We start from the raw sequence: 21,383 nt of genomic DNA, 5'->3' as shown, positions 1-21,383 counted from the left end.
ATACAGAGTTTTTCTGTTTCTTGGGAGACTCCTTCAAGTTACAGAGAGAATTTTTGTCATGGTTGTATCTTTTTCTGATTTATTACAACAAAATTTTTAAGGTTTTTATAGTGTTTATTTTTGAGAGAGATAGGTATGAGTGGGGAAGGGGCAGAGAGAGAGAGGGAGACACACAATCCTGAGCAGACTCCGTCTGGGCTCTTAGCTGTCAGTACACAGCCCATTGCGGGGCTCAGACTCCCAAACTGTGAGATCATGACCTGAACCAAAGTCAAGATACTTAACCGACTGAGCCGCCCAGGCACCCTCCCCCCCAATTTTTTTTAATGTTTATTCATTTTTGAAAGAGACAGAGCACAGACAAGGGAGGGGCAGAGAGGGAGACAGAGAGACAGAGAGTCAGAAACAGGCTCCAGTTTTTGAGCTGCCAGCACAGAGCCCAGCCCAGGGTTCCAACCTACAAACTGTGAGATGATGACCTGAGCTCAAGGCACATGCTTAATCTGCTAAGCCACCAAGGTTCTTCATTGACGTGGTTGTATCTTGAGAATGAGGTTGTATTTTGTGGAGAATATAGATCACACCAACGGGCCATTTTTTAGGAATTGTGTTAGAAAAAATTCTGTTAGGTCAGGGATTAAGTGTACCTTAAAATTAGAATAGAAGGGATGTTGAAATGTTCTGTGTGTAACTTAATCAGCACCAGCACCAAGAGGAGAAGTGATGATAACTAACCTCTACATGGACATAGGGAATTCTGTTACTTATATATTATCCCAGGTTATATGAATCAGTCTACCTGTTGCTTCCTCTTCTTTTGTAATCTTGGCAGATCATACTTATCAGATCCATTAAAATCTTAGCCTTGTGTACAACTAACATGCAGGGATTGCTTCTTTCTTTTGTGTACATTTGGAACCTTCATCAAAGGAGTTATGCCACAGAGTCCATAATAGAAGCCTGCTTACATTTGGGAAAAGTCCGACTTTAAATCGGCCTTCAGGGCTGGCTTTAGCCCTCTTCAGGTTATGGGAAGGGACAACCCTTCTTATGACCTAGTGTTTGGCCTGGCTTATCTCCCTGCCAACTATTGGCAGTGAGGAAGCTGATGGTTATTATGAAGGAGGAGTAGGTGAGGGCAATAGGATGTTATTATTACTCTCTTTCGCAATTTTCTTTTAAGTGTCCCCCAAGCCTGAGTCCTGGCCTCTTGTGTTCCTCCTCAAACAACATGAATTTCACCACCCACTCCAACTTCTCCTCCAACTATTAGTCCCTGAGATCCATGCTGTCACCCAATGACCAGGTCCTGCTGGTCAGCATTGTGGATGCCAGAGTCTGTGCAGGCGCCAGGGGCTCTGCCTCTCAGATTTCTGTGTTCTGCTCCACCAGCTAATAGGGTGATGGTGGGGCCCAGAGGCCTGGCCACCAGGATGACCAGGGGTCTGGCATAGGGGGAATCCAGGGGAAGAAGGAGATCATGTAAGACCTGAATGACCTGGCCTCCTGCCCAGAGAAGCTGAGGAGCCTCAAGGCTGATAATCAGTGACTGGAGTTCAAAATCTGGGAACACCTGGAGAAGAAGGGACCCCAGGTCAGAGATTGGGCAGTACTTTTAAGACCATTTTGCTGAGGGCTCAGATCTTTGCAAAATCTGTGGACAGTGCCTGCATCATTCTGCACATTGACAGTGCCCATCCTGCTGCTGCTGACTTCAGAGTCAGTCTGAGATGGAGCTTGCCATGTGCCAATCTGTGGAGAATGCTATCCATGAGCTCCACAGAATCATTGATGACACCAGTGTACTTGAATGCAGCTGGAGATCAGAGATCAAGACTCCCAAAGAGCTGTTCTTGAAGAAGAAACCATGAGGAGGAAGTAAGGGGTCTATAAAACAAAATTGTCAACTCTGGATTGACCGTGGAGTTGGATGACCCCAAATCTCAGGACCTCAGCAAGATCATGGCAGACATCCAAGCCCTATGACGAGCTGGCTCAGAGGAACCGAGAGGAGCTGGACAAGTACTGGATTGAGGAGAGTCCCACAATGGCCACCTCATATACCACTGAGATATGAGCAGCTCAGATAATCCTCCTGGAGCTGAGTCCTTGGCAATCATCCTGGACTTGATGAGAAACCTTGATGTTGGAAAACAGCCCAAGGGAGGTGGAGGCCCATTACATGATGCAGATGGAGCAGCTCGTTGGGGTCCTGCTGCACTTGGAGTCGGAGCTGTCTCAGACCTGGACAGAGGGGTGGCACCAGACCCAGGAGTATGAGGCTTTGTTGAATAGCAAGGTCAAGCTGGAAGCTGATATCACCACCTACCTGCTAGAAGACGGGAGGATTTCGGTCTTGGTGACGCTCTAGACAGCAGCAACTCCTTGTAAACTGTCCACCACTTGCAGGATTATGGATGGCAAAGTGGTGTCTGAGACCAATGACACCAAAGTTCTGAGCTGTTGAGGTGGCAGAACAGAAGCAGGGTACCCTTTGGAGAGCAGGAGACCAATTAAAAGAGGTAAAAAAATGAATATGGGTGAAGTCGTTGCATAGGATAGGACGTGGACTAGAAGAACTCCAGAAACATTAAGTGATAAATTTTAGTAATTAGTGTTTACTGAGCATTTTGTCCTATGCATTGTGCTATGTACTTTACAGGGATTATCCTATTCAAGTTTAACAACAATCTTATGAAATAGGTACTTTAATTTCTTCTATACAGAAGAGTCCGTTGAGGCTTCAAGAAGGGAAGCAACTGACTTGTGAGTGATAAAACTGGGAACTGTCACCCAGCTTGTATCTTGAATGATGTCAGCTACCAGTGCATACAAGTAGTTAAAAAGTGGTTTTAAATGTGGAAGAATTAGGCTTTGCATTTATGGTTTTAGCAAAAAGAAAATGTTATATATTCTAGTTAATTTGTTAATGTAATTGCAGGTTGATCATCTTTGTGCCCTGATAGACCCAAGTACTACCTTAAAAAAAGGCAGCTTTATTGAGATGTAATTTACATACCATACAATTCACCTATTTAAACTGTCCAATTCAGTGATTTTTAGTATATAAATAGAGCTTTGCATCCATCACCATAATCAGTAATGGAACGTCTTTGTTATCCCAAAAAGAAACCTGTACTCATTAGCAGTCCTGTCCCATTCTCCCCATTCCTGCACTGTGGCAGCCACTAATCACCTTTTTGTCTCTGGATTTGCCTGTTGTGGGACATTTTGTGCACATCGAATCATGAAGTATGTGGTCTTTTGTGACTGATTTCTTTTACTTAAACAATGTTTTCAAGGTTCATCCATGTTGTAGCATGTATCAGTACTTAATTCTTTTTTATTGCTAAATAATATTCCATTGTTTGGGTATACCACTTTGTGTTTATCCATTCTGTATATTTTTCAAAATATATTCATTATTTTATTTTATTTTATTTTATTTTTTAAAGTTTATTTATTTATTTTGAAAGAGTTGGAGAGAGTGAGCAGGGGAGGGGCAGGGAGAGAAAGAATCCCAAGCAGACTCCACATTGTCAGTGCAGAGCCTGATGTGGGGCTTGAACTCACAATCTGCGAGGTTATAACCTGAGCCGAGATCAAAAGTCAGATTCTTAACTAACTAAGCCATCCAGGTGCCTCTATTCATTTTTTTTTAATGAAGTTCATGTTGGTCAGTTTTTTGTTGGGGATGGAACTGGGCATCTCTGTTCTCCCAGAAAGTATTTAGTCACCTAGAGCAGCCTTGCTGGGTGAATAAGAAAATTAGTACCTCTTTGATATAGCTTAGTCTAGCCACATGATCTTGAAAATTTTTGCCTCCTTTCTGTTTTACTTAGCACATAACACATAAAGGGAAGGATAAGTCATTATGTGAACAGATAGGGTTACTGAGTTACTGGCCCTTCCCCACCCCACCCCCCCAAGCCAGAGTCACTTTTAACACTATTTTGAGAATAACAATGAAGATAATGCCCTTTGATGTACTAAAGTAAAAAGAAAACTGGTCATGAATGATTTGTTAGAGTGTGAATTTAATAAAATGATGTCCTTAAATAAGGTTCATAAATCTGATATGCCTAATGTTAAATAAGTTAGAATATAGGCAGAGTTTTTTTAGAGTTTTGGGGGTTTTTCCTCAATATTAGGGCAGTTTTATCTTTTTGGAAAGAAGAATTATGTTTTAATGACTAGTAATACATTTATGAGCTTACCTGTTTCATCTGTTCTCACCTAATGAGACATGGAGAGAAAGAGCAGTGAGCATGTGAGGAGGGATCCGGGAAGTTGGCCTGGAGTTGTGCGGATTGGAGTAAGGGAAGAATTTTCCTCTCCTAAAAGGTGACATTTTAGGTGACAATTTAAATATTTGTTATATTTTTTATGGTTTTGTTTGACTCGGCACCTCTCTCATTACACTTTATTTCCTGGTATGGGAAAAACAAAAACAAGGGGATTTAGGAAAAACTGCCATTTACCTTTAGAAAAGCAACTGGTACCTCCTCCCCCATCTCCTCCCCTTCCTGCCCCAATGTGTGAACACATTCAGAAATAATTTAGTATTGAAGATCGACCTGGGAAATGATTTATTAAAAAGTGATATATTTATGTGCATTAATATCAACCACCTACAATTTATGTATAATATTGAATTCTGGAAATTGGTAATTCTGGTCAATTAAGAGTCTGAGACATGTAGCAGAGTATCAGTCTAGGAACCAGGAGCCACCACTTACTAGATGTGTGACTTCAGACAAGTTTTTAAATTTCACTAAGCTTTGATTTCCTTCACCAAAAATGAAAGAAGGTTATGTGCATTTGGTGTTTATATATTTAACAAGAGCCTAGCTCAAAGGAAGTGGTCAATAAATGTGGCAGTTGCTGTTATGAATGACCTAAAAAAAAAAAAAGGTGTTAATGTTTGTGTGGACCACTGCATACTTTATTAAATAATTGTTTGGGATAAATTAGGTAATTAAGTCTGTTTTTATAATTTGAGTACCATTTAGACAAATTCATTCAGCTTGGTTTTTTTCTTCTTTTTCCTTTGCTGGCTTGGTTTTAGAATAAGCCAACACATTTATCACTCCGAATTTTAAAAATCTGGCAGACTAATTCTGTGGGAGAGCGCTCTCCTTTAACATTATAATATGTTAAGATTCTTCGGACATAGTTTTTTTTTAAATGTTTTATTTATTTTTGATACAGACAGAGACAGCATGAGAAGGGGAGGGTCAGAGAGGGAGACACAGAATCTGAAGCAGGCTCCAGGCTCTGAGCTAGCTGTCAGCACAGAGCCTGACGTGGGGCTCGAACCCACGAACATGAGATTTGACCTGAGCTGAAGTCGGAGGCTTAACCAGCTGGGCCACCCAGGCACCCCTCTTCAGACATAGTTTGACCTGGAGTTGTTCAGTTTTTTTGGAGTGACTCTAATTTCTGTTATTGCCTAGGATTGGCAAGTGTCACCTTTCCATTCTGGAAAAGGCTTTGTAGGTAAATTGCCAATATTCAGGAATGTCTGCCTCATTCTATTCTAGGATTCATACATATTTATATAAATTTCTTGTCAAAGTTCATCTTTTGAAGGAGGAATTGCCTCTTTAACTGTGGCTTTACTTAAATTTTTTGAGTTACGTAGAATCTGCATGGCTAAAACCTCAAGCTGATATGACTGCTATGATATTATCTAGTTGCCTTGTAACTAAACATTTAAACCTTGTAAAATTTAGTATAGTTACCAAAAATCTACCTTTTTTTTTAAACCTCATAACTGATGCTGTTCACACTTGCCCCCCCGCTTAACCCACCAATGTTTTGAACTTTTAAAGTGAGCGTTCTAATAGGAAAACCAAGATTGCTTTCAGTGACTGTTTTACATACATGGCCAAGTTGTAATTTATCCTGGCTGAAAAAAGGAACAATCTGGGCAAAGACTAAAGGCATCCAATAGTCATGAAAGACCTAAACTGAGATTAGAATTAGCCAAATCAATTCCATAGGGATTTGCAGTGGAATTTTAAACATTATTTAATAGGGGAATTCTGGAGAAAAGACTGTTTTACTTAGACCTTACTATTTTTTATGGTGCTATGCAAGAGAAAATCTAGGCTTCTTCAGAAACGCTCATCTCTGCTAGGGCCAACAGAAATAAAACATATATATACACACATATACACATACACACATACATACATACATACCTATATACACACACATATATATATACGCACACACACATATACACATATGTATATATGTATAAGCTTTAGTTGAGATGAAACTTTTTTAGACCATAATCTATTTACAGGATCCTGTACTCTTGTAGTCTGTCCTAATGATTAATCTTGTGGACTTGGGAGTCCGATTATCTGGGTTCAGGTTTCAGTTCTGCCTCTTCCTAGCTAGTTGGCTGACATCAGTAAGACAGCATAGTGCTGTGGGGATTGACGGGGATAAGCCGTATGAATTACTTAACATGAAGCTGCTTCACCACCACCACCACATTAGGAATGACACTTAAATCTAATTTTATTCTATTTTGTTGATCATTTTATTGAACTCTCAAAGACAGACTGGAAGAGAACATTTTACATAGCACTGTAGTGAGTTTCTTTTTAATCAGATTAAGAAATCACTTTGACTATGTTAATTTCCAGAGATTTGAAATTTTTTTCCCTTAGACCAAGCCCCTGGCTGTAACATAATATCTACATAATGATGTTTATTAAAAAAATAAACAATCTACATAAACTTAGAATATTGAAGAAAGAGAGCCATTGGTAAGTGAGGGGACTCAGAAGCCTATATATTCAATTTTGTGCCCTGATGCTGCTTTGTTAAGTTAATTTCCATGCCAGAAATACATTGCTTACTCTAGTCCTGAGTGAAGTGTAAAAATATTTCCTAATATTTTGTGGAGCACTTTATAGTTTACAGTGTCTATTTCACATACACTTTGATTCCCACAAATCATTCTGCGACAGAGTTAGTATTCTTTCCATTTCCTGTTGTAGAATATTCTCTTAAATTTATTACCGGATAGCTAGAATAACTATATTAGACTCTTGTAATGTATTCCTGGGGCAGAGTTGCAAAGGCGCTCAAGGTACTATTCAAAATTACCTACCTATTTCCTAAAGATATCTGGACCCCAGTTCTGATTTAATAACATTGCTTTAGAGTATCTTAAGTACCAGTGAGTAACGTCTTATTAGCTGTTTATTCACTCATTAATTTTGACAGTATTTGGTTTCTTTATATTTCTGTTAAGAGATAATGCAGAATAAATGTCCTTGAAGATGCAGTGTGTGTGTTTGTGTATGTGCACGTGCCACACAATGGAATATTATTCAACCATCTTGCCATTTTCAGTGACACAGGTGGAACTAGAGTGTATGATTCTAAGTGAAATAAGTTAGTCTGAGACAGACAAATACCATATGATTTCACGCATGTAGAATTTAAAAAAAAAACAGATGAACGTATGGGCAGGAGGAAAAAAGAGAGGGAAACAAACCATTAAGAGACTCTTACTGATAGAACAAAATGAGGGTTGATGGAGGCAGGTGGGCGGGGAATGGGCTGGATAGGTGATGGGAGTAAGGAGGGAGCTTGTAATGAGCACTGGTTTTTATGTGTACATGATGAACCACTAAGTTCTACTCCTGAAACCAATGTGAAACTAAACATTAACTAATTAGAATTTAGATAAAAATTTGAAAAAGAAAAAAGATAATGCAGAACTGTATGGGGATTTGATATATCACTTGAGCTAGTACATTGAAGTATTTCTAAGTTTTTAGAATGGTAATAATGAATATCTGGTGTTTTGTTAAAAATGAAAATGTAGTGGTAACGACGAAAAAAAAAGCCCTGAGGAAATTGCCAGGGAATAATTCCCACATGCATACAACTGAAAGGCCCAAAGAGTTTCATGGTTAAGTTATTTTAAACTTTAATGAATCATTTAAGCAGTTTCAGTTCAGAGAGAGAAGTTTCCTAAGTCATTTTTACAAAGTCAACATGACACTGATACCAAAACCTGGGGTAATGTGTGCATACACACATTAGTAGGCTAATCCCAAAATGGATATGTATTTTGTTTAAATATAAGAGGTAATATTATTGTCTCCTCTCTTTGCCGGGTCCTATGGGCAATATGCATTTTTCTCTTTTTAAATGATCTTATTAAATTACATATATTGATGAAAAGACATAATTCATAGAAGTTTATCCAAAGGTTACTACTAAATGATGAAGATTATCTCCATGTGAGTTTCCTTTATTGTGAGGCTTGATAATTAATCACACTTTTCTTTACATACTTGAGGAGACACAGTGGTGTCTAGAAAGCCGTCTAAGATTTTTATTTTTATTTTAAGTTTATTTAGTTACTTACCTAATCTCTATACCCAACATGGGGTTCAAACTCACTACCCTGAGATCAAGAGTATATTGTTTTTCAGACTGAGCCAGCTAGGAACCCCACCATCTGAGATTTTTTTTTAAATGAGACTCTGAGCAGCAGCTAAAACATTGTACCTGTAATTTATAAAAGAAAGACAAGTGATTCTCTAGACTAGAAAGTCAAGATCAATAAACCTGTTTCTCTAGATTTTCTTTTTAAAAGTACACATTTTTGTTCCTTCATATTCCAAAGAGTCTTTTTTATTTTTTATCTGTGAATATTCATGGCAGCTTTATTCATAGAATGCAAATGTCCATTAGCTAGAGAAAACAGTTGTGATATAACCATTTAATGGAACGTTCCTTCACATTGAATATGATACAGCAATATGAGTAAATATCAAAAGTAATATGCTGAGTGAAAAAAGCCACCAGACACAAAAGACTACTTTATATGACTGCATTTATACAGAATTCTTTTTTTGTGTGGCTTTTTATTTTTATTTATTTATTTTTAAATAGTTTATTGTCAAATTGGTTTCCATACAACACCCAGTGCTCTTCCCCACAAGTTCCCTCCTCCATCACCAACACCTCTCTTCCTCCCTCCCCCTTCCCCTTCAACCCTCAGTTCATTTTCAGTATTCAGTAGTCTCTCAAGTTTTGCGTCCCTCTCTCTTTCCAACTCTCTTTCCCTCTTCCCCTCCCCATGGTCCTTCATTAGGTTTCTCCTTTTCTCCTGTTAGACCTCTGAGTGCAAACATATGGTATCTGTCCTTCTCTGCCTGACTTATTTCGCTTAGCATGACACCCTCGAGGTCCATCCACTTTGCTACAAATGGCCATATTTCATTCTTTCTCATTGCCATGTAGTACTCCATTGTGTATATATACCACATCTTCTTGATCCACTCATCAGGTGATGGACATTTAGGCTCTTTCCATGTTTTGGCTCTTGTTGACAGTGCTGCTATGAATATTGGGGTACATGTGCTCCTATGCATCAGCACTTCTATATCCCTTGGGTAGATCCCAAAGAGTCTTTTTTGAATGATCAACTGAGTTTTGGTTAAGTGTGTCAACACCTTGATGCAGTTGACTTAAAAATGTTTTACGTCTTGCTTTTTCTTTCCAATTATTTTATTTTTAGTCATTCTGACGAGTGCAGGATATTTTCTCTAGAGGATGTGTTAACACAAAATGAACACAATTTCTTAAAAATTTCTCAGAGGAAGAGTATTATTTGAGCCCAAGTTAGGACAGCTGCCTGAGATACAGTCTTCACAAAGAAGAGAGTGCTCTCCCGTATTTTCTTTCGGTCCTCACCATAATAACCCTGTATGGTGTGGCAACTGTTGTTATCCTCATTTTATGAATAAGGAAGGCCTTTGTAAAGAGAAATCTCTGAGAGATTGAATGAGGAAATGAATGTTGCCCAGAAACACCACTGTAGAATGTGACAGTGCCTGCATTGGAATTGAGTCTTCGATTGAGAAAGCCCTAATAACTCTTAACCATAAGACAGAAAAAGAACCCTGAAGGGAAAAGAAAATCTGGAAGAATATTAAGTAAAGCCTTTTTATTGTGATTGTAAATACAATTTTCGCATTCCCCCAAGTACATTTACATACTAAAAATTTTAAGCACTAGTTTCATGTAATCTAGTCAGGAAAACTATTTAGACAAACGTGTTGGGCAGTGTGTACTATAGGTACACAGACTCTTCTGCTTGTTTGCTAAAACTCCTTTCATTTTCTTTTAAAATAAAGATGGATAAGCTCGTGTAAAGGGGAGCTTGAGTTAATTAGAAGTATTCTCATTTGCAGATAGTGAAGCTGTTTTAATGACAGGTTTTTTGAAGTGTACAGAGAATTTGGCTGTGAAGAAGCCTTCACAGCGACTTTATGCTGAGCCTTGGAGATGTTTTATGTAATATATTTTGGCTTGCTTTATGTAATATGTCAATTCCTAAAATCATTCAAAATGTATTGGTAACAGCAGTAGTTATTAGGGCGGGGGAAAGGGACAATGATATTTTAAACTCTTGGAATACAAATGAGTTTATGTATTCATCTGTTCCCCAAAATAGATCTTTTTAAAAATATGTTACTTTTTTAATGTTTTTATTTATTTATTTTTAAGAGAGAAAGCACAAGCAGGGGAGGGGCAGAGAGAGAGAGGGAAACACAGAATCTGAAGCAGGCTCCGTGCTCAGAGCTGTCGGTGTAGAGCCTGATGCAGGGCTCAAACTCACTAACTGTAAGATCATGCACGACCTGAGCTGAAGTTGGACACCTAACTAAGCCACCCAGGTGTCCCAAAAGCTATTAATGTTTTTTAAAATGCACCATGGGAATTTGCTTAAAGGGTTTTTTAAATTAATTTTGTTCACCAGTCACCCTAATTTATGTGTGTATATCCACCTAGATGTGCCAGTTCTAGAGATTTCCTTTAATTTTATTATGGTTTACACAGGGGAATAAAACATCATCATAGAATTTGTTTGATCTGGTTCAAGTCTCCTCTCCCTGCAAATGCTGTGCCTGACCTCTGTCTCAGAGTAATGCTCAGAGAGAACTGGAGACATTTTAAAGTTGTTTCTCCCATCAGACTGACCTCTGCTTTTTAGACTTTTTATTGAAGTGTTATATAAATGCAAAAATATGTACAGATTGTAAGTGTACAGTTTGATAAATTGTCACAAGGTAAACACGTGTATGTTTCAGCTTTTGCTTTTCCTTGAAGCTTAAATGGTTGTTGCTGAGAGGAAATGGTTGGTATTCATTTCTTCTCTGAAAGGACTATTTTTATTACAAACAAAACAAAACAAAAAAACCATGCCTGTTAATGTAAGATTATAGTAAGCCATGTTCCCCCTCACCAAGTTTTATTAAGATGTAATTTATATGTAACATGGTTCAGCTAGCTGTACAGTGTGATTTGATATATGTGTATAAGTTAGTAAGCCAAATTTTAAGAGTGTTTATGTCTGTTTGAATCAAATATTGAAGCACTTAGGCATCAAATTATTTTGTTGAACGGTTACTCTATGCCATTCAGTGTAACAAATGATATGTTTACATGTCCTTGAATTCTTACAAGTCTAGAAGTTATTCTCATTTTAGATACACACGAAAACTAAACCTAGAGGCTGAAAATTTTGATGGAGTTCACACACCCAGGAGGCATGGTGCAGTCTGGCCTTTAATAGGGTCCTTCTAATTCTAGAACTTGAGCATTTACTGTTGCATCCTGTTTTCGCCAGGTCTATTTCGAGTGCATTTGCTGCATGGCAAGTATTGTCTGATTGTGTCCTGATAGACTGAGGTATTAGGTTTTTGTTTTTGTCTTTTGGTTTTTTAAATCAAAGGTGAAGGAAATACTGTCAAAGCAGTGTCTACATAGGATGAGGCTTTGGGGCAGCATTCTGATTGTAGGAGAAGGCGCAGGACTTTGTCTCAAAGATGTGTTTTCGTGGCAAGTGAACTGTGTTCGGAGTGTATGTTTATTGGAGTGGCCTTCGAGGGAGGAAGCTGTTGACAATCACTGCAAGAGTGAGGCCACATCCCACTCTTGCATTGCCTTGTTCTGGGGCAAAATGATAGTAAAAACTACTTGAGCGTGGCTCATTTTACACCTATCTTAAAAAATGAATATCTACATTGGAGAAGTTTTTAAAGACTTTTTTAACTTGGTTTTTTTTTTTTCAGGAAAACATATGATAGCTGTTTCATTTTAAGCTATTTCATAAAGGATCTGGTCAGGATGTTTCATAACCACCACGTACCACATTGAGCTCTGGTGTCAGGGAAGCTTAGCAAACGAGTTATTTGAAAGTCCTTTCCTCTTTCTGTATCCAAAGACCTGTTGAATAAACTTTACTTCATGTGGTTGGAATAATAGTCCATACTTTCTTAAATATTTTCCTAGGGCCTCGGGTTGTGGTACACTGAGGGAAAAGTAAGCTTGGTGAGAGTAATGTTGCTGTTTACAGATTGGTCACTTCCCTTCTCTTTTCAACTTGGTGCTATTGCCACATATGTCATCAGCCACAGCAAATGGCAAGCATATAGCGGCCAGTGTTGAAATTTGGGGAACTCTCCTTCCTGCCAAAAATTGGTCTGATTTTTATTATGGATGCTAAAAAATTGTTAAAGTTTTGTTTCTAACACATGTGTTTAATTTACCTGAAATGAAGAGAAACGAAAACTGGTATGTATTTTTCTCTCCAGAGTTGTTAAGACACTCAGTAAAGTTATACAACAGTTGAAAGCTTATCACTGCAGTCTAATTTGCTCATAGAAACTGAGGCTTTGAAAATTCTTGATCTTTGACAGATTGTAGTAATCCCAAGAAGTCTTCCATCTCTCTTCCCACCCATCATTTTGTGATTTGTTTTGGTTCTGTTAAAAACAAATGGGAAAATAATTTGCAAGTGCCAAAAGATGTCATAATAAAGTAATACAACTTTGTTTTTTTGTTTAGATTACTAGTATTTCAGACATTGACTCAGTTTAGGGAATGCAGTTTTGAATTTTGTAATTATTTAGAGTAGCGGTTCTAAACCTTGCATGCACGTTAGAACCAACCAAGGAAATTTGATAACATGGCCTGGTCTCATCCCCAGATGTTCTGATTTGTTGACTCCCATGGGGTCAGGTATTGATATTTTTAAGTATTTTCCCAGTGAATATCGGTGTTGATATTGACTAGTAGAGTTGACTGAGGTTCCCTGACTCAGCTAAAAGGTACCAAAGAGAAGATGATTAATTATTTAAACCAAGAAAAGTTTGAGAGACATTTGGAGATTTTTTTTTAAGTAGCCAGGCAAATGAAACATAATATTTTTGTTATGACAGCAACAAAGTGTTAACACCTTCATTTCTTAAAAGGAGGTAATAGATCTTATTGCTGACTGTTAGGAAGGTGGCCATTTTATGAATAGCTCTGACCTTCATGAAGTTCTTCTTTCAATAAATCTTGGGAACGGGTCTGGTTGAAATGATGTGGGAAAAACTGAGGTGCATAGGTTTGGTGGTCTTTAGCACAGAAACTTGAAGAAGAATGTCTAATGTCGATTTAGAAATTATATAAGAATATATCATCTTAATTGCCATAAGCTAGAGAAGCTGTTTAGGGTAGAGGGAGCCAGCTGTCCATTGATGGACTTAAAGCTAAATTAAATCGGGTACTGTTACAGGTTGAATTGTTCTCTGTACCCCATCTCTCCAAATTCATGTGCTGAAATGCTAACTCCTCATATCTCAGAATGTGACCTTATTTGGGAACAGGTTTGTTACAAATGTAATTGGTCAAGATGAAGTTATACTGGAGGAGAGTAGGCCCCTAATTCAGTTTGATCAGTGTCCTTGGGAAAGGATCTGGACACAGGAGAGAACATGAAGATGGCCATCTGTAAGCCAAGGAGAGAGGCCTGAACAGATCCCTCCCTCACAGCCCTCGGAAGGAACAAGCCTGCCAACATCTTGATTTCAGATGTCCAGCCTCCACAGCTGTGAGACAGCAGAGTTCTGTCTGTGGTCCTATGGCACCACCGGGTCTGTGGTAATACGTTACAAGAGCCCTTGTGACCTACCCAGTATTTTATTCATTTTTAAATTTTAAATCTAGGAAAATTCAACATTTGAAATTTTACCATACCTTCATTTAAGATGTTGGGAACCATTTCTCTATAAGAAATTTTTGAATGTGTGGTCATAAAAATTTTAGGTTCATGATAACTCAGACTTGAGTCAGTTGTTAGTCATTGTAAAAGGCAGGAATTTATCATGAGCCCAGACAAGCAGCTAGTTTCTGGAGTGTGTATTATGTGGTAATTGAGGGGGAGATTCTCTCTAGTCACCTGAGGGGATTCCTACCTGTATTTTGTATATACAGATTCAAGCCTGTTACCTAACATTTATAGTTGGTCAGTTTGTTGTATGTGAGTTAATAGCACTGTGGGGAAATGAGAGAAGAACACTTTGTATATACATCTCCATTTCAGTGGACTAGAAAAGAATGGCTCATGCTTTTCAAGTACCTTAGAGGAAGACAGCATGGCTAAATTGGGAGGGATCCTGGGAAGTACCTGGCTATGGCCCATGACAAAGTCTTGTTAATAGGCTCAGATTGGAGAGGCCCTCCAAAACATGATATTGAAAGTCTACCTTAAGCACAGCACAGCTCCTTAACTTTAGGGTCCATGCCATAATGCATCTTAACAAAACAAAACCAGGAAGTGCCCATAGGATATCTAGTATTCCTCTTTCATTTAAAGTGAGGAAAATGACAGCCAGATGGAGAATGCCTGATCTCTCCTGGTTCACAGTCTTTGTTTTCTACATGTTGGCTGCCTTCTAAATCACAGAGCCATGTGTCCCTTTTCATTACTAATTAAGCTTTTGCTTCAGAGGAAACTAATTTCTTTGCTCTACATTGCACTTATCACTTGCTACTTAACACTCAAATTTCAGGAGCCAAATATTTTTGGATAGAGAGTAAAAAAAAACTTTGGTTTCATTTGGGTGAGGGCCCTGTTTTTACCTGGAACATAGAGTTGCTATAGCATAAAATGAAATCATGTGAAAATTAAATCATATCTGGTGTCAGCCTCATTAGAAGATTAAGAGCTTGAGCTCTTAAGAAAGAAGAGAAGAAGTGTTTCAATGAGCAAATGTTCATGCTAGGTTGGATGTGCAGCATTCACCACTTATAAAGGGAAAGCCAAATGACTATGGTTTGGCCATTTTATATACTTTCATTCATATGTCTGGGTTTTACATGCAATGTCTGAGTCTCCTGCTTTGTGTTTTAAAACTTACAGAGAGCCAGTTATTTCCAGCTTCCTCTTTATTGAAATAGGAAGAAACATTTTGAAATAAAATGATCCAAATATGTTCTAGGGTTATTAGCCATAAATTTCAGAGCATAGCATTCTTGAAGGCAGTTAATATTGTTAACACCTGTGATGTCTTAATATTTATGATAGAAGTTAAATTCCTATGATAGAAGTGGCATTTAACCTCCATGGGCAGTGCTACAAACATGTTAATTTTAAAAGCTGGAGGCTAAGTTATAATGAAATCATAAATAATAATTTTAATAGTAAATTTACTCATGGAAAATTACAAAGCATCTGACATTATTACATATTGGCAGGAACTTTCTCTTACATTTTAGAAGATAGCACTTTGGGTTATCTAGGTGGCTCAGTCAGGTAAGCGTCTGGCTTCAGCTTGGGCCATGATCTCATGGTTGGTGAGTTCAAGCCCCACATTGTCAATGCAGACCCTATTTGGGATGCTCACTCTCTCTCCTTCCCTAGCTCATGCTTGTGCATGTGCTCTCTCAAAATAAATAAACAAAAAAAAAGATAATACTATATGGGAATATGTCAAGAAACAGGATATTTACATAGTGTGATCTTCTTCTAAGATACTTCCTAATTATGCAAGGGAAAATAGTAACTTTATAGTTAGTTACCTGGTAGATACATCTTAACTAAGTGATCAAAGTTAATATCACTAGTAATAGGACAAATATGTATTTTGGACCTCATAATGAGGACACAGCATTACTTCTTTGGTGTTCTTGCCAAAAACATGAGTTGATTTAATCATGAGAAAATAGGCATATCCAAATTGGGGGTGGGGGATTTGTTTATAAAACAAATGGCTTGTACTCATCAAAGGTGTCAAAATCATAAGAGAAAAAAAGCTGAAGAACTGATTCAGATTAAAGAAATTATTCCATGTTAAAGGAGTTGCCATGGAGAAATAGTTATTTGCTGAATGAAATGTATGAACCTAGATTGGATCCTGAACCAGAAATTTAAATTATGTATTTATTTTGAGAGAGAGAGAGAGAGAGAGAGAGAGAGAGAGCGAGCGAGCACATGAGTCAGGGATTGGCAGAGAAGGAGAAAAAGATAATCCCAAGCAGGCCCTGTACTCTGTATATAAGGTAATATTTATGTATTTAGAAATATACACAAATTATCTCGGGCTAAGGGAGGAGGATCTACCACTCTCAAACCAGAAAAAACTGAAATAATAACATAGATAGTGATAAACATGATCTAAAATTACATGATCTTATGAATAAATAGAAAATGAAAATTTGTTTCCCCATTTGAGTCAAAAGCTGTTGTTAAACACAGAATGTGTGCCAGTGACAATGTAGTATTAAGTTTATGTGATTTTTTTTCCTGTCAAACTTTTGTTGAGGTTGTATTTAATTGTACATTTCATTGGTATGCCACTTTTTATGAATTAATGATTAGGTTTTTTTATTTAATGTGGTTTAAAAGTATGTTTTTGTAGGATTTTCCAATGAAAATTTGGTGAAGACTCAAGATTGGTAATAAAAAAAGTTTTATCCTCAATAGATACATATTCTCTGCAGCCCAGAAAGATTATCAAAATTTAAGTAGCTGGTGATATAAAGACTGAATTGATGTCCAGTATAAAATATTTATTGGGTGTATTTAACAAAAGCAAACACTTTGTTAATCCTCTTTTTTCCCCCCTCACCCCTCCCAGCTTGGTGATCCAGCTATTTTTCCTGCTGTAATTGTGGAACATGTTCCTGGTGCTGACATTCTCAACAGTTACGCGGGTCTAGCCTGTGTGGAAGAGCCCAATGACATGATTACCGAGAGCTCCCTGGATGTTGCTGAGGAAGAAATCATAGATGAGGACGACGACGACATCACGCTTACAGGTGTGTCTCCAACAGCACCGTACTTCGGTGTAGTTTTGGGCAGTTTCCCAGCCCTGTGGTTTTGGGGGCATATGAAGTCCCTAACTTGGTTTCGAGAGGCTAGAGCCCTGCAGGGAGAGGGAAATTATATTGCCTTTCTCATCAACCTGAGTTTCCTAGTGGTTTCTCACCTCCTCTTCCTGTTTTCCTAAATATATTGGGACAAATGTGACAAAATAGAGGCATGTAAGAGGAACCAGGCCAAGTCAATTTGTCAAGTATTCACTGAGCACTTTTTATATGCCACACTCTATATTCTTGGTAAAAACGGCAAGTTGTTTATAGGGGAAAAGGTAGGAATGTTCTTCTTTTACTGCTGTCACTAGAAGCAACATAGGAGGCAATGAACCAATATAGGATAAAGTGTTAGAGTTTAGAAAAGACTTCTCCTCTGGTTCAGTCAGAACTAGTAGCCTATTAGACTTTACTGTGAAGAGTTCATTGTGTAAGTTTGATGGAGTGGTAATGCTGTTTTCATTGATTTTAGAAATTGGTGCGTGCGTTTGTGTTTATATACATTTACATTTATCTTTCTTGGCCAGAGGTAGGTGTTGGGGTGTTTGAGAAAGTTAATTATTTGGAAGCAAAGATTATTTGAATATTTGACAATAATAAGATATTAGCATTAGTCACAATGTTATTAACCAAACCTAAACTTTATTGCATGCCAACCATTTCAAACTAATGTTCTTTTTCTGTTTCAAGATTCTATCTTGAATCTTAACTTTGCATTAAGTTATTTCTGCTTCATCTCTTCCAGTCTCTAAAGGTTTTTCTGTCATTCTTTGTCTCTCAGTAACCTTGACACTTTTGTGGAGTACTGATCAGACATTGTAGTATGTCCTTCTGTTTTGTTTGTGTAATATGTTCTCTTGATTGGAATGAGATAATGCAATTTGGACAAAGAATACCACCAAAATAGCATTATCTCCTCAGTGCATCATCATATTAACATAGTAGATTTGATTTAATTTTTTCAACATAGTAAATTTTTAAAAGTTCATTGTCTCAATTCTCACAACAGAAAAAGAAATTTGAAATTAGAGAGGTTTGATGAAATGATTTGCCTAAGATCACACACCAAGTGACTGAGTCCCCACTAATAACATTGACCAACAACACTTAGTTTTTGTATTGTCCTTTTTGCATGTTTTTTACAAAGTATGTTCTCCAATATTCACATTTTTTGTTCAGAGGAACTCAGTGAAAGTTTTTTTGATAAATCTTTCCTTATCAAATAGGGAATTAAATTTATCACATTAGAGGTTTTTATTCATTACTGACTGTGAGTTGTTTTGTGTAACAGAATGACTGTTGCTATGTATGTATCTGTTGTGTAGCTAGTGGGTTTTTGCAGTATATTCATTTGTAACTTCTTGATGCCTTTGTGAAAAGCTACAGCTGTCTCTGTAGGTTGGGAGTGAGGGTCTCCCCTGAAAGGATATTTTATCCTGGTCTCAGTTATCAGGGAAGACATCAATGGAGAAGAAATTCAGACTAGGAAAACAGAACTTGGATCTTCAGGAGAAAGAATTACTTCTTTCTTTTAGTCTTGGGCTTAGACTTGAAGATAGCCAGTGACAAGATAAAAACAAACAGGATCCTTTCTTCCTGGAGAGTAGAACTGGTATTGAATGGGTCTAGAAAATAAGCCGTATCTTGAAAACCATATTTACTGTTTGCATATTTCTTCTCCCTTCCCAGTCTCCCAACCTGAGCCTTTATTTAATTCTTCCATCCTTATTTGAGCAATGTCATGAGAAAGCAAAGAACCCTGTAGCCCTCCTAAGTTCAGAGCGAGGGAGGGAAGAATGTTGTGCTTTGCAGAAACTACAGGAAAAGAAAGTGGTGGAGAAAGAAGAGTTTATAAACTGTCCATGTGAGTCCTATGCAGCACTTCAGATGATACTAAGGAATTGTTGTTAATGTTTTAAGGAATGACAATAACATACCATATATATGCTGAAATATTTAGAAATAAAAGATGGTGTCTTGATTCCTTCAAAGTAATCCTGGGGATGTTGGTATGGTGTGTTTGAGGCAGTGAGTGCAGTATGGATGAAAGAAGATTGACCATGTGTTGATAATGGTTAATGCTGAGAATGATATGTGAGAATTTATTCTATGATGTTCCATAATTCTGATTTTGTTTGAAATTTTCAATAATAAAAAGATTGAACTTTTTTCATGGATTTGAGGCTTGTATTAGACTACAGATATCATCATCTGTGTGCCCTGATTTCAGATTTTCATGTTAACCAAAACGCTTTCAATTTTATCATTGGTTGATCTCCTATCAAGTTTGAAATATATTTGAACCTATAAAATAAATGTATACTGGTAAAATACCACTTTTATCTATTCATACGTTGGAGTTCCACCCAAGGTTTCATGGTGTTAAAATTTTTTGAAAATCATTTGAACCTTAGTTCCTATGTATGTGGAGATTCTTCTTTCATTACCAATCTTTGAAATTCTATAATTATTAATGGAGATGGTACAAATTATACCTTCTCAAACAAAAGGTAACCATAATGACTATATCCGTTAGTAAATCTTCTCTTACTAAATAATACTGTTATGTGTCTCTTCTTTCATGTGTATTCTTGTGTTTTTACAAAGTCAAACAATTTTTAGTAATTTCTAATAAGTTCAAATGTATTTAATAAATTATTCCCTAAGTTATAGTATCAGCGCCTTCTGTCCTTAGTATAGATTTTAATTAGTTGCTAGATCACAGCTAATCTGTTATGAAGAAGGTGTAAAATGCATGCATTAAAAGCTTAGTAGGTTTTATTATTACCAGAAGAAATTTTTGTTATCCATTTAATGAAGGGCTAACATTTTAAAACATTTTTAAAATGTTTTTTAAAGCTGGATGTACTTTTTTGGTTTTCTTTCCTGTTTCATGTAGGACTTACCAATTTATTTTGCTTTTCTCAATCTAAGCACTGAAGCTGAATGGAATAAACAAAGTTTCACAAATTAACATCAATACTAAACATATTTAGCTGGCCTCACATTTTTGAAATACAAAATGTGATGTGATCTCTATATATAGTTGTGGGATGATTTCTACTGTATAGGAGGTTAAAAAAGCAGGAGTCAGGTCGCATTAATAGCATACTATCTTTTATTTAAGGTAGGACAAAGAATATAAATGGTATGTGTCTTTGCTTATGGGGCACCTGGGTGGCTCAGTTAGTTAAGCATCTGATTTTGGCTCAGGTTGTGATCTTGTGATTTGTGAGTTCAAACCCCACATTGGGCTTTCTGCAGCCAGCACAGGGCCTGCTTCAGACCCTCCGTTCCCTTCTCCCTCTGCACTTCTCCTATTTGTACTCTCTCTCACAAAATAAATAAAAGTAAAAAAAATAGATAAACCTCAACACTAATAGGAATGGTTTCTTACAAAGAAAAGGAAGGGACAAGGATGAAAGATAGATTCTTTAAAAGTACTTTGTTTTGTCATTTTTACGTTGTAACCTTGTAAATGTTTAACATAATTATAAAACAACACTAAGTCCAAAAGAGGAAAAATTAGCAGTACCTAAAAATTAAAGCATTCTAAAAGAAATGGACCTAATTAAGTTATTGAGGTGTGATTTTTAAGACTGTGCATTTCCTAAAGAGATAATGAGGTGTGATTTTTTAAGACTGTGCATTTCCTAATGAGAAAATGAGATATTTTCCTAAAAAGCAAAACATAAAAATAAAGCTCCTTAGGAATCTTAAATTGTTTTCAATAATATTTTTATTGTTATTTAAAAGCTTGTGTGAGTGTATGTGATGCATATTAGGGTCAAATCAAATAAATAATGAAGTTAATGTCATAAGAAGCCAAAATTTAGAGTAAATAAGATACACAAATATTAAATTGCAAAGTTAAAGATTCTGTATTGCTATAAATTCTATATAAACACACAGTATAAATACATAATTCTTAAATTCTGTAATGCTAAATTTGAATTGAAAATATTAGGATAGAGGTGCCTGGGTGGGTCAGTCGGTTGAGCAGCCGACCAGCTCAGGTCATGATCTCACTGTGTGTGGGTTGGAGCTTCACATTGGGCTCTGTGCTGACAGCTCAGAGCCTGAAACCTGCTTCAGACTGTGTCTCCCTCTCTCTCTGCCCACCCCCAGCTCATGCTTTGTCTCTGTCTCAAAAATAAATAAATGTTAAGAACATTTTTTAAAGAAAATATTAG

At 37.1% G+C, this 21,383-nt stretch overlaps 1 protein-coding gene and 1 pseudogene across 5 annotated transcripts in view; both read left to right on the top strand.

The window, feature by feature from the left end:
* ELF1 (E74 like ETS transcription factor 1) overlaps positions 1–21,383 on the top strand; it is a 109,583-nt gene that overhangs the window by 61,705 nt on the left and 26,495 nt on the right. For all 5 annotated transcript variants that reach the window (XM_029936647.1, XM_029936645.1, XM_029936648.1 and 2 more), the window contains one exon: positions 16,956–17,136. In XM_029936647.1, the coding sequence (XP_029792507.1) occupies positions 16,956–17,136 (181 nt within the window). The remainder of the gene's footprint in view (positions 1–16,955; positions 17,137–21,383) is intronic.
* LOC115289444 lies at positions 441–5,206 on the top strand (annotated as a pseudogene).

Source organism: Suricata suricatta, chromosome 4, assembly GCF_006229205.1.
Source record: "Suricata suricatta isolate VVHF042 chromosome 4, meerkat_22Aug2017_6uvM2_HiC, whole genome shotgun sequence".
NCBI classification, from domain to species: Eukaryota; Metazoa; Chordata; class Mammalia; order Carnivora; family Herpestidae; genus Suricata; species Suricata suricatta.
The sequence above is the reverse complement of the archived record's forward strand: the minus strand, read 5'-3'. Positions and strand labels throughout refer to the sequence as shown.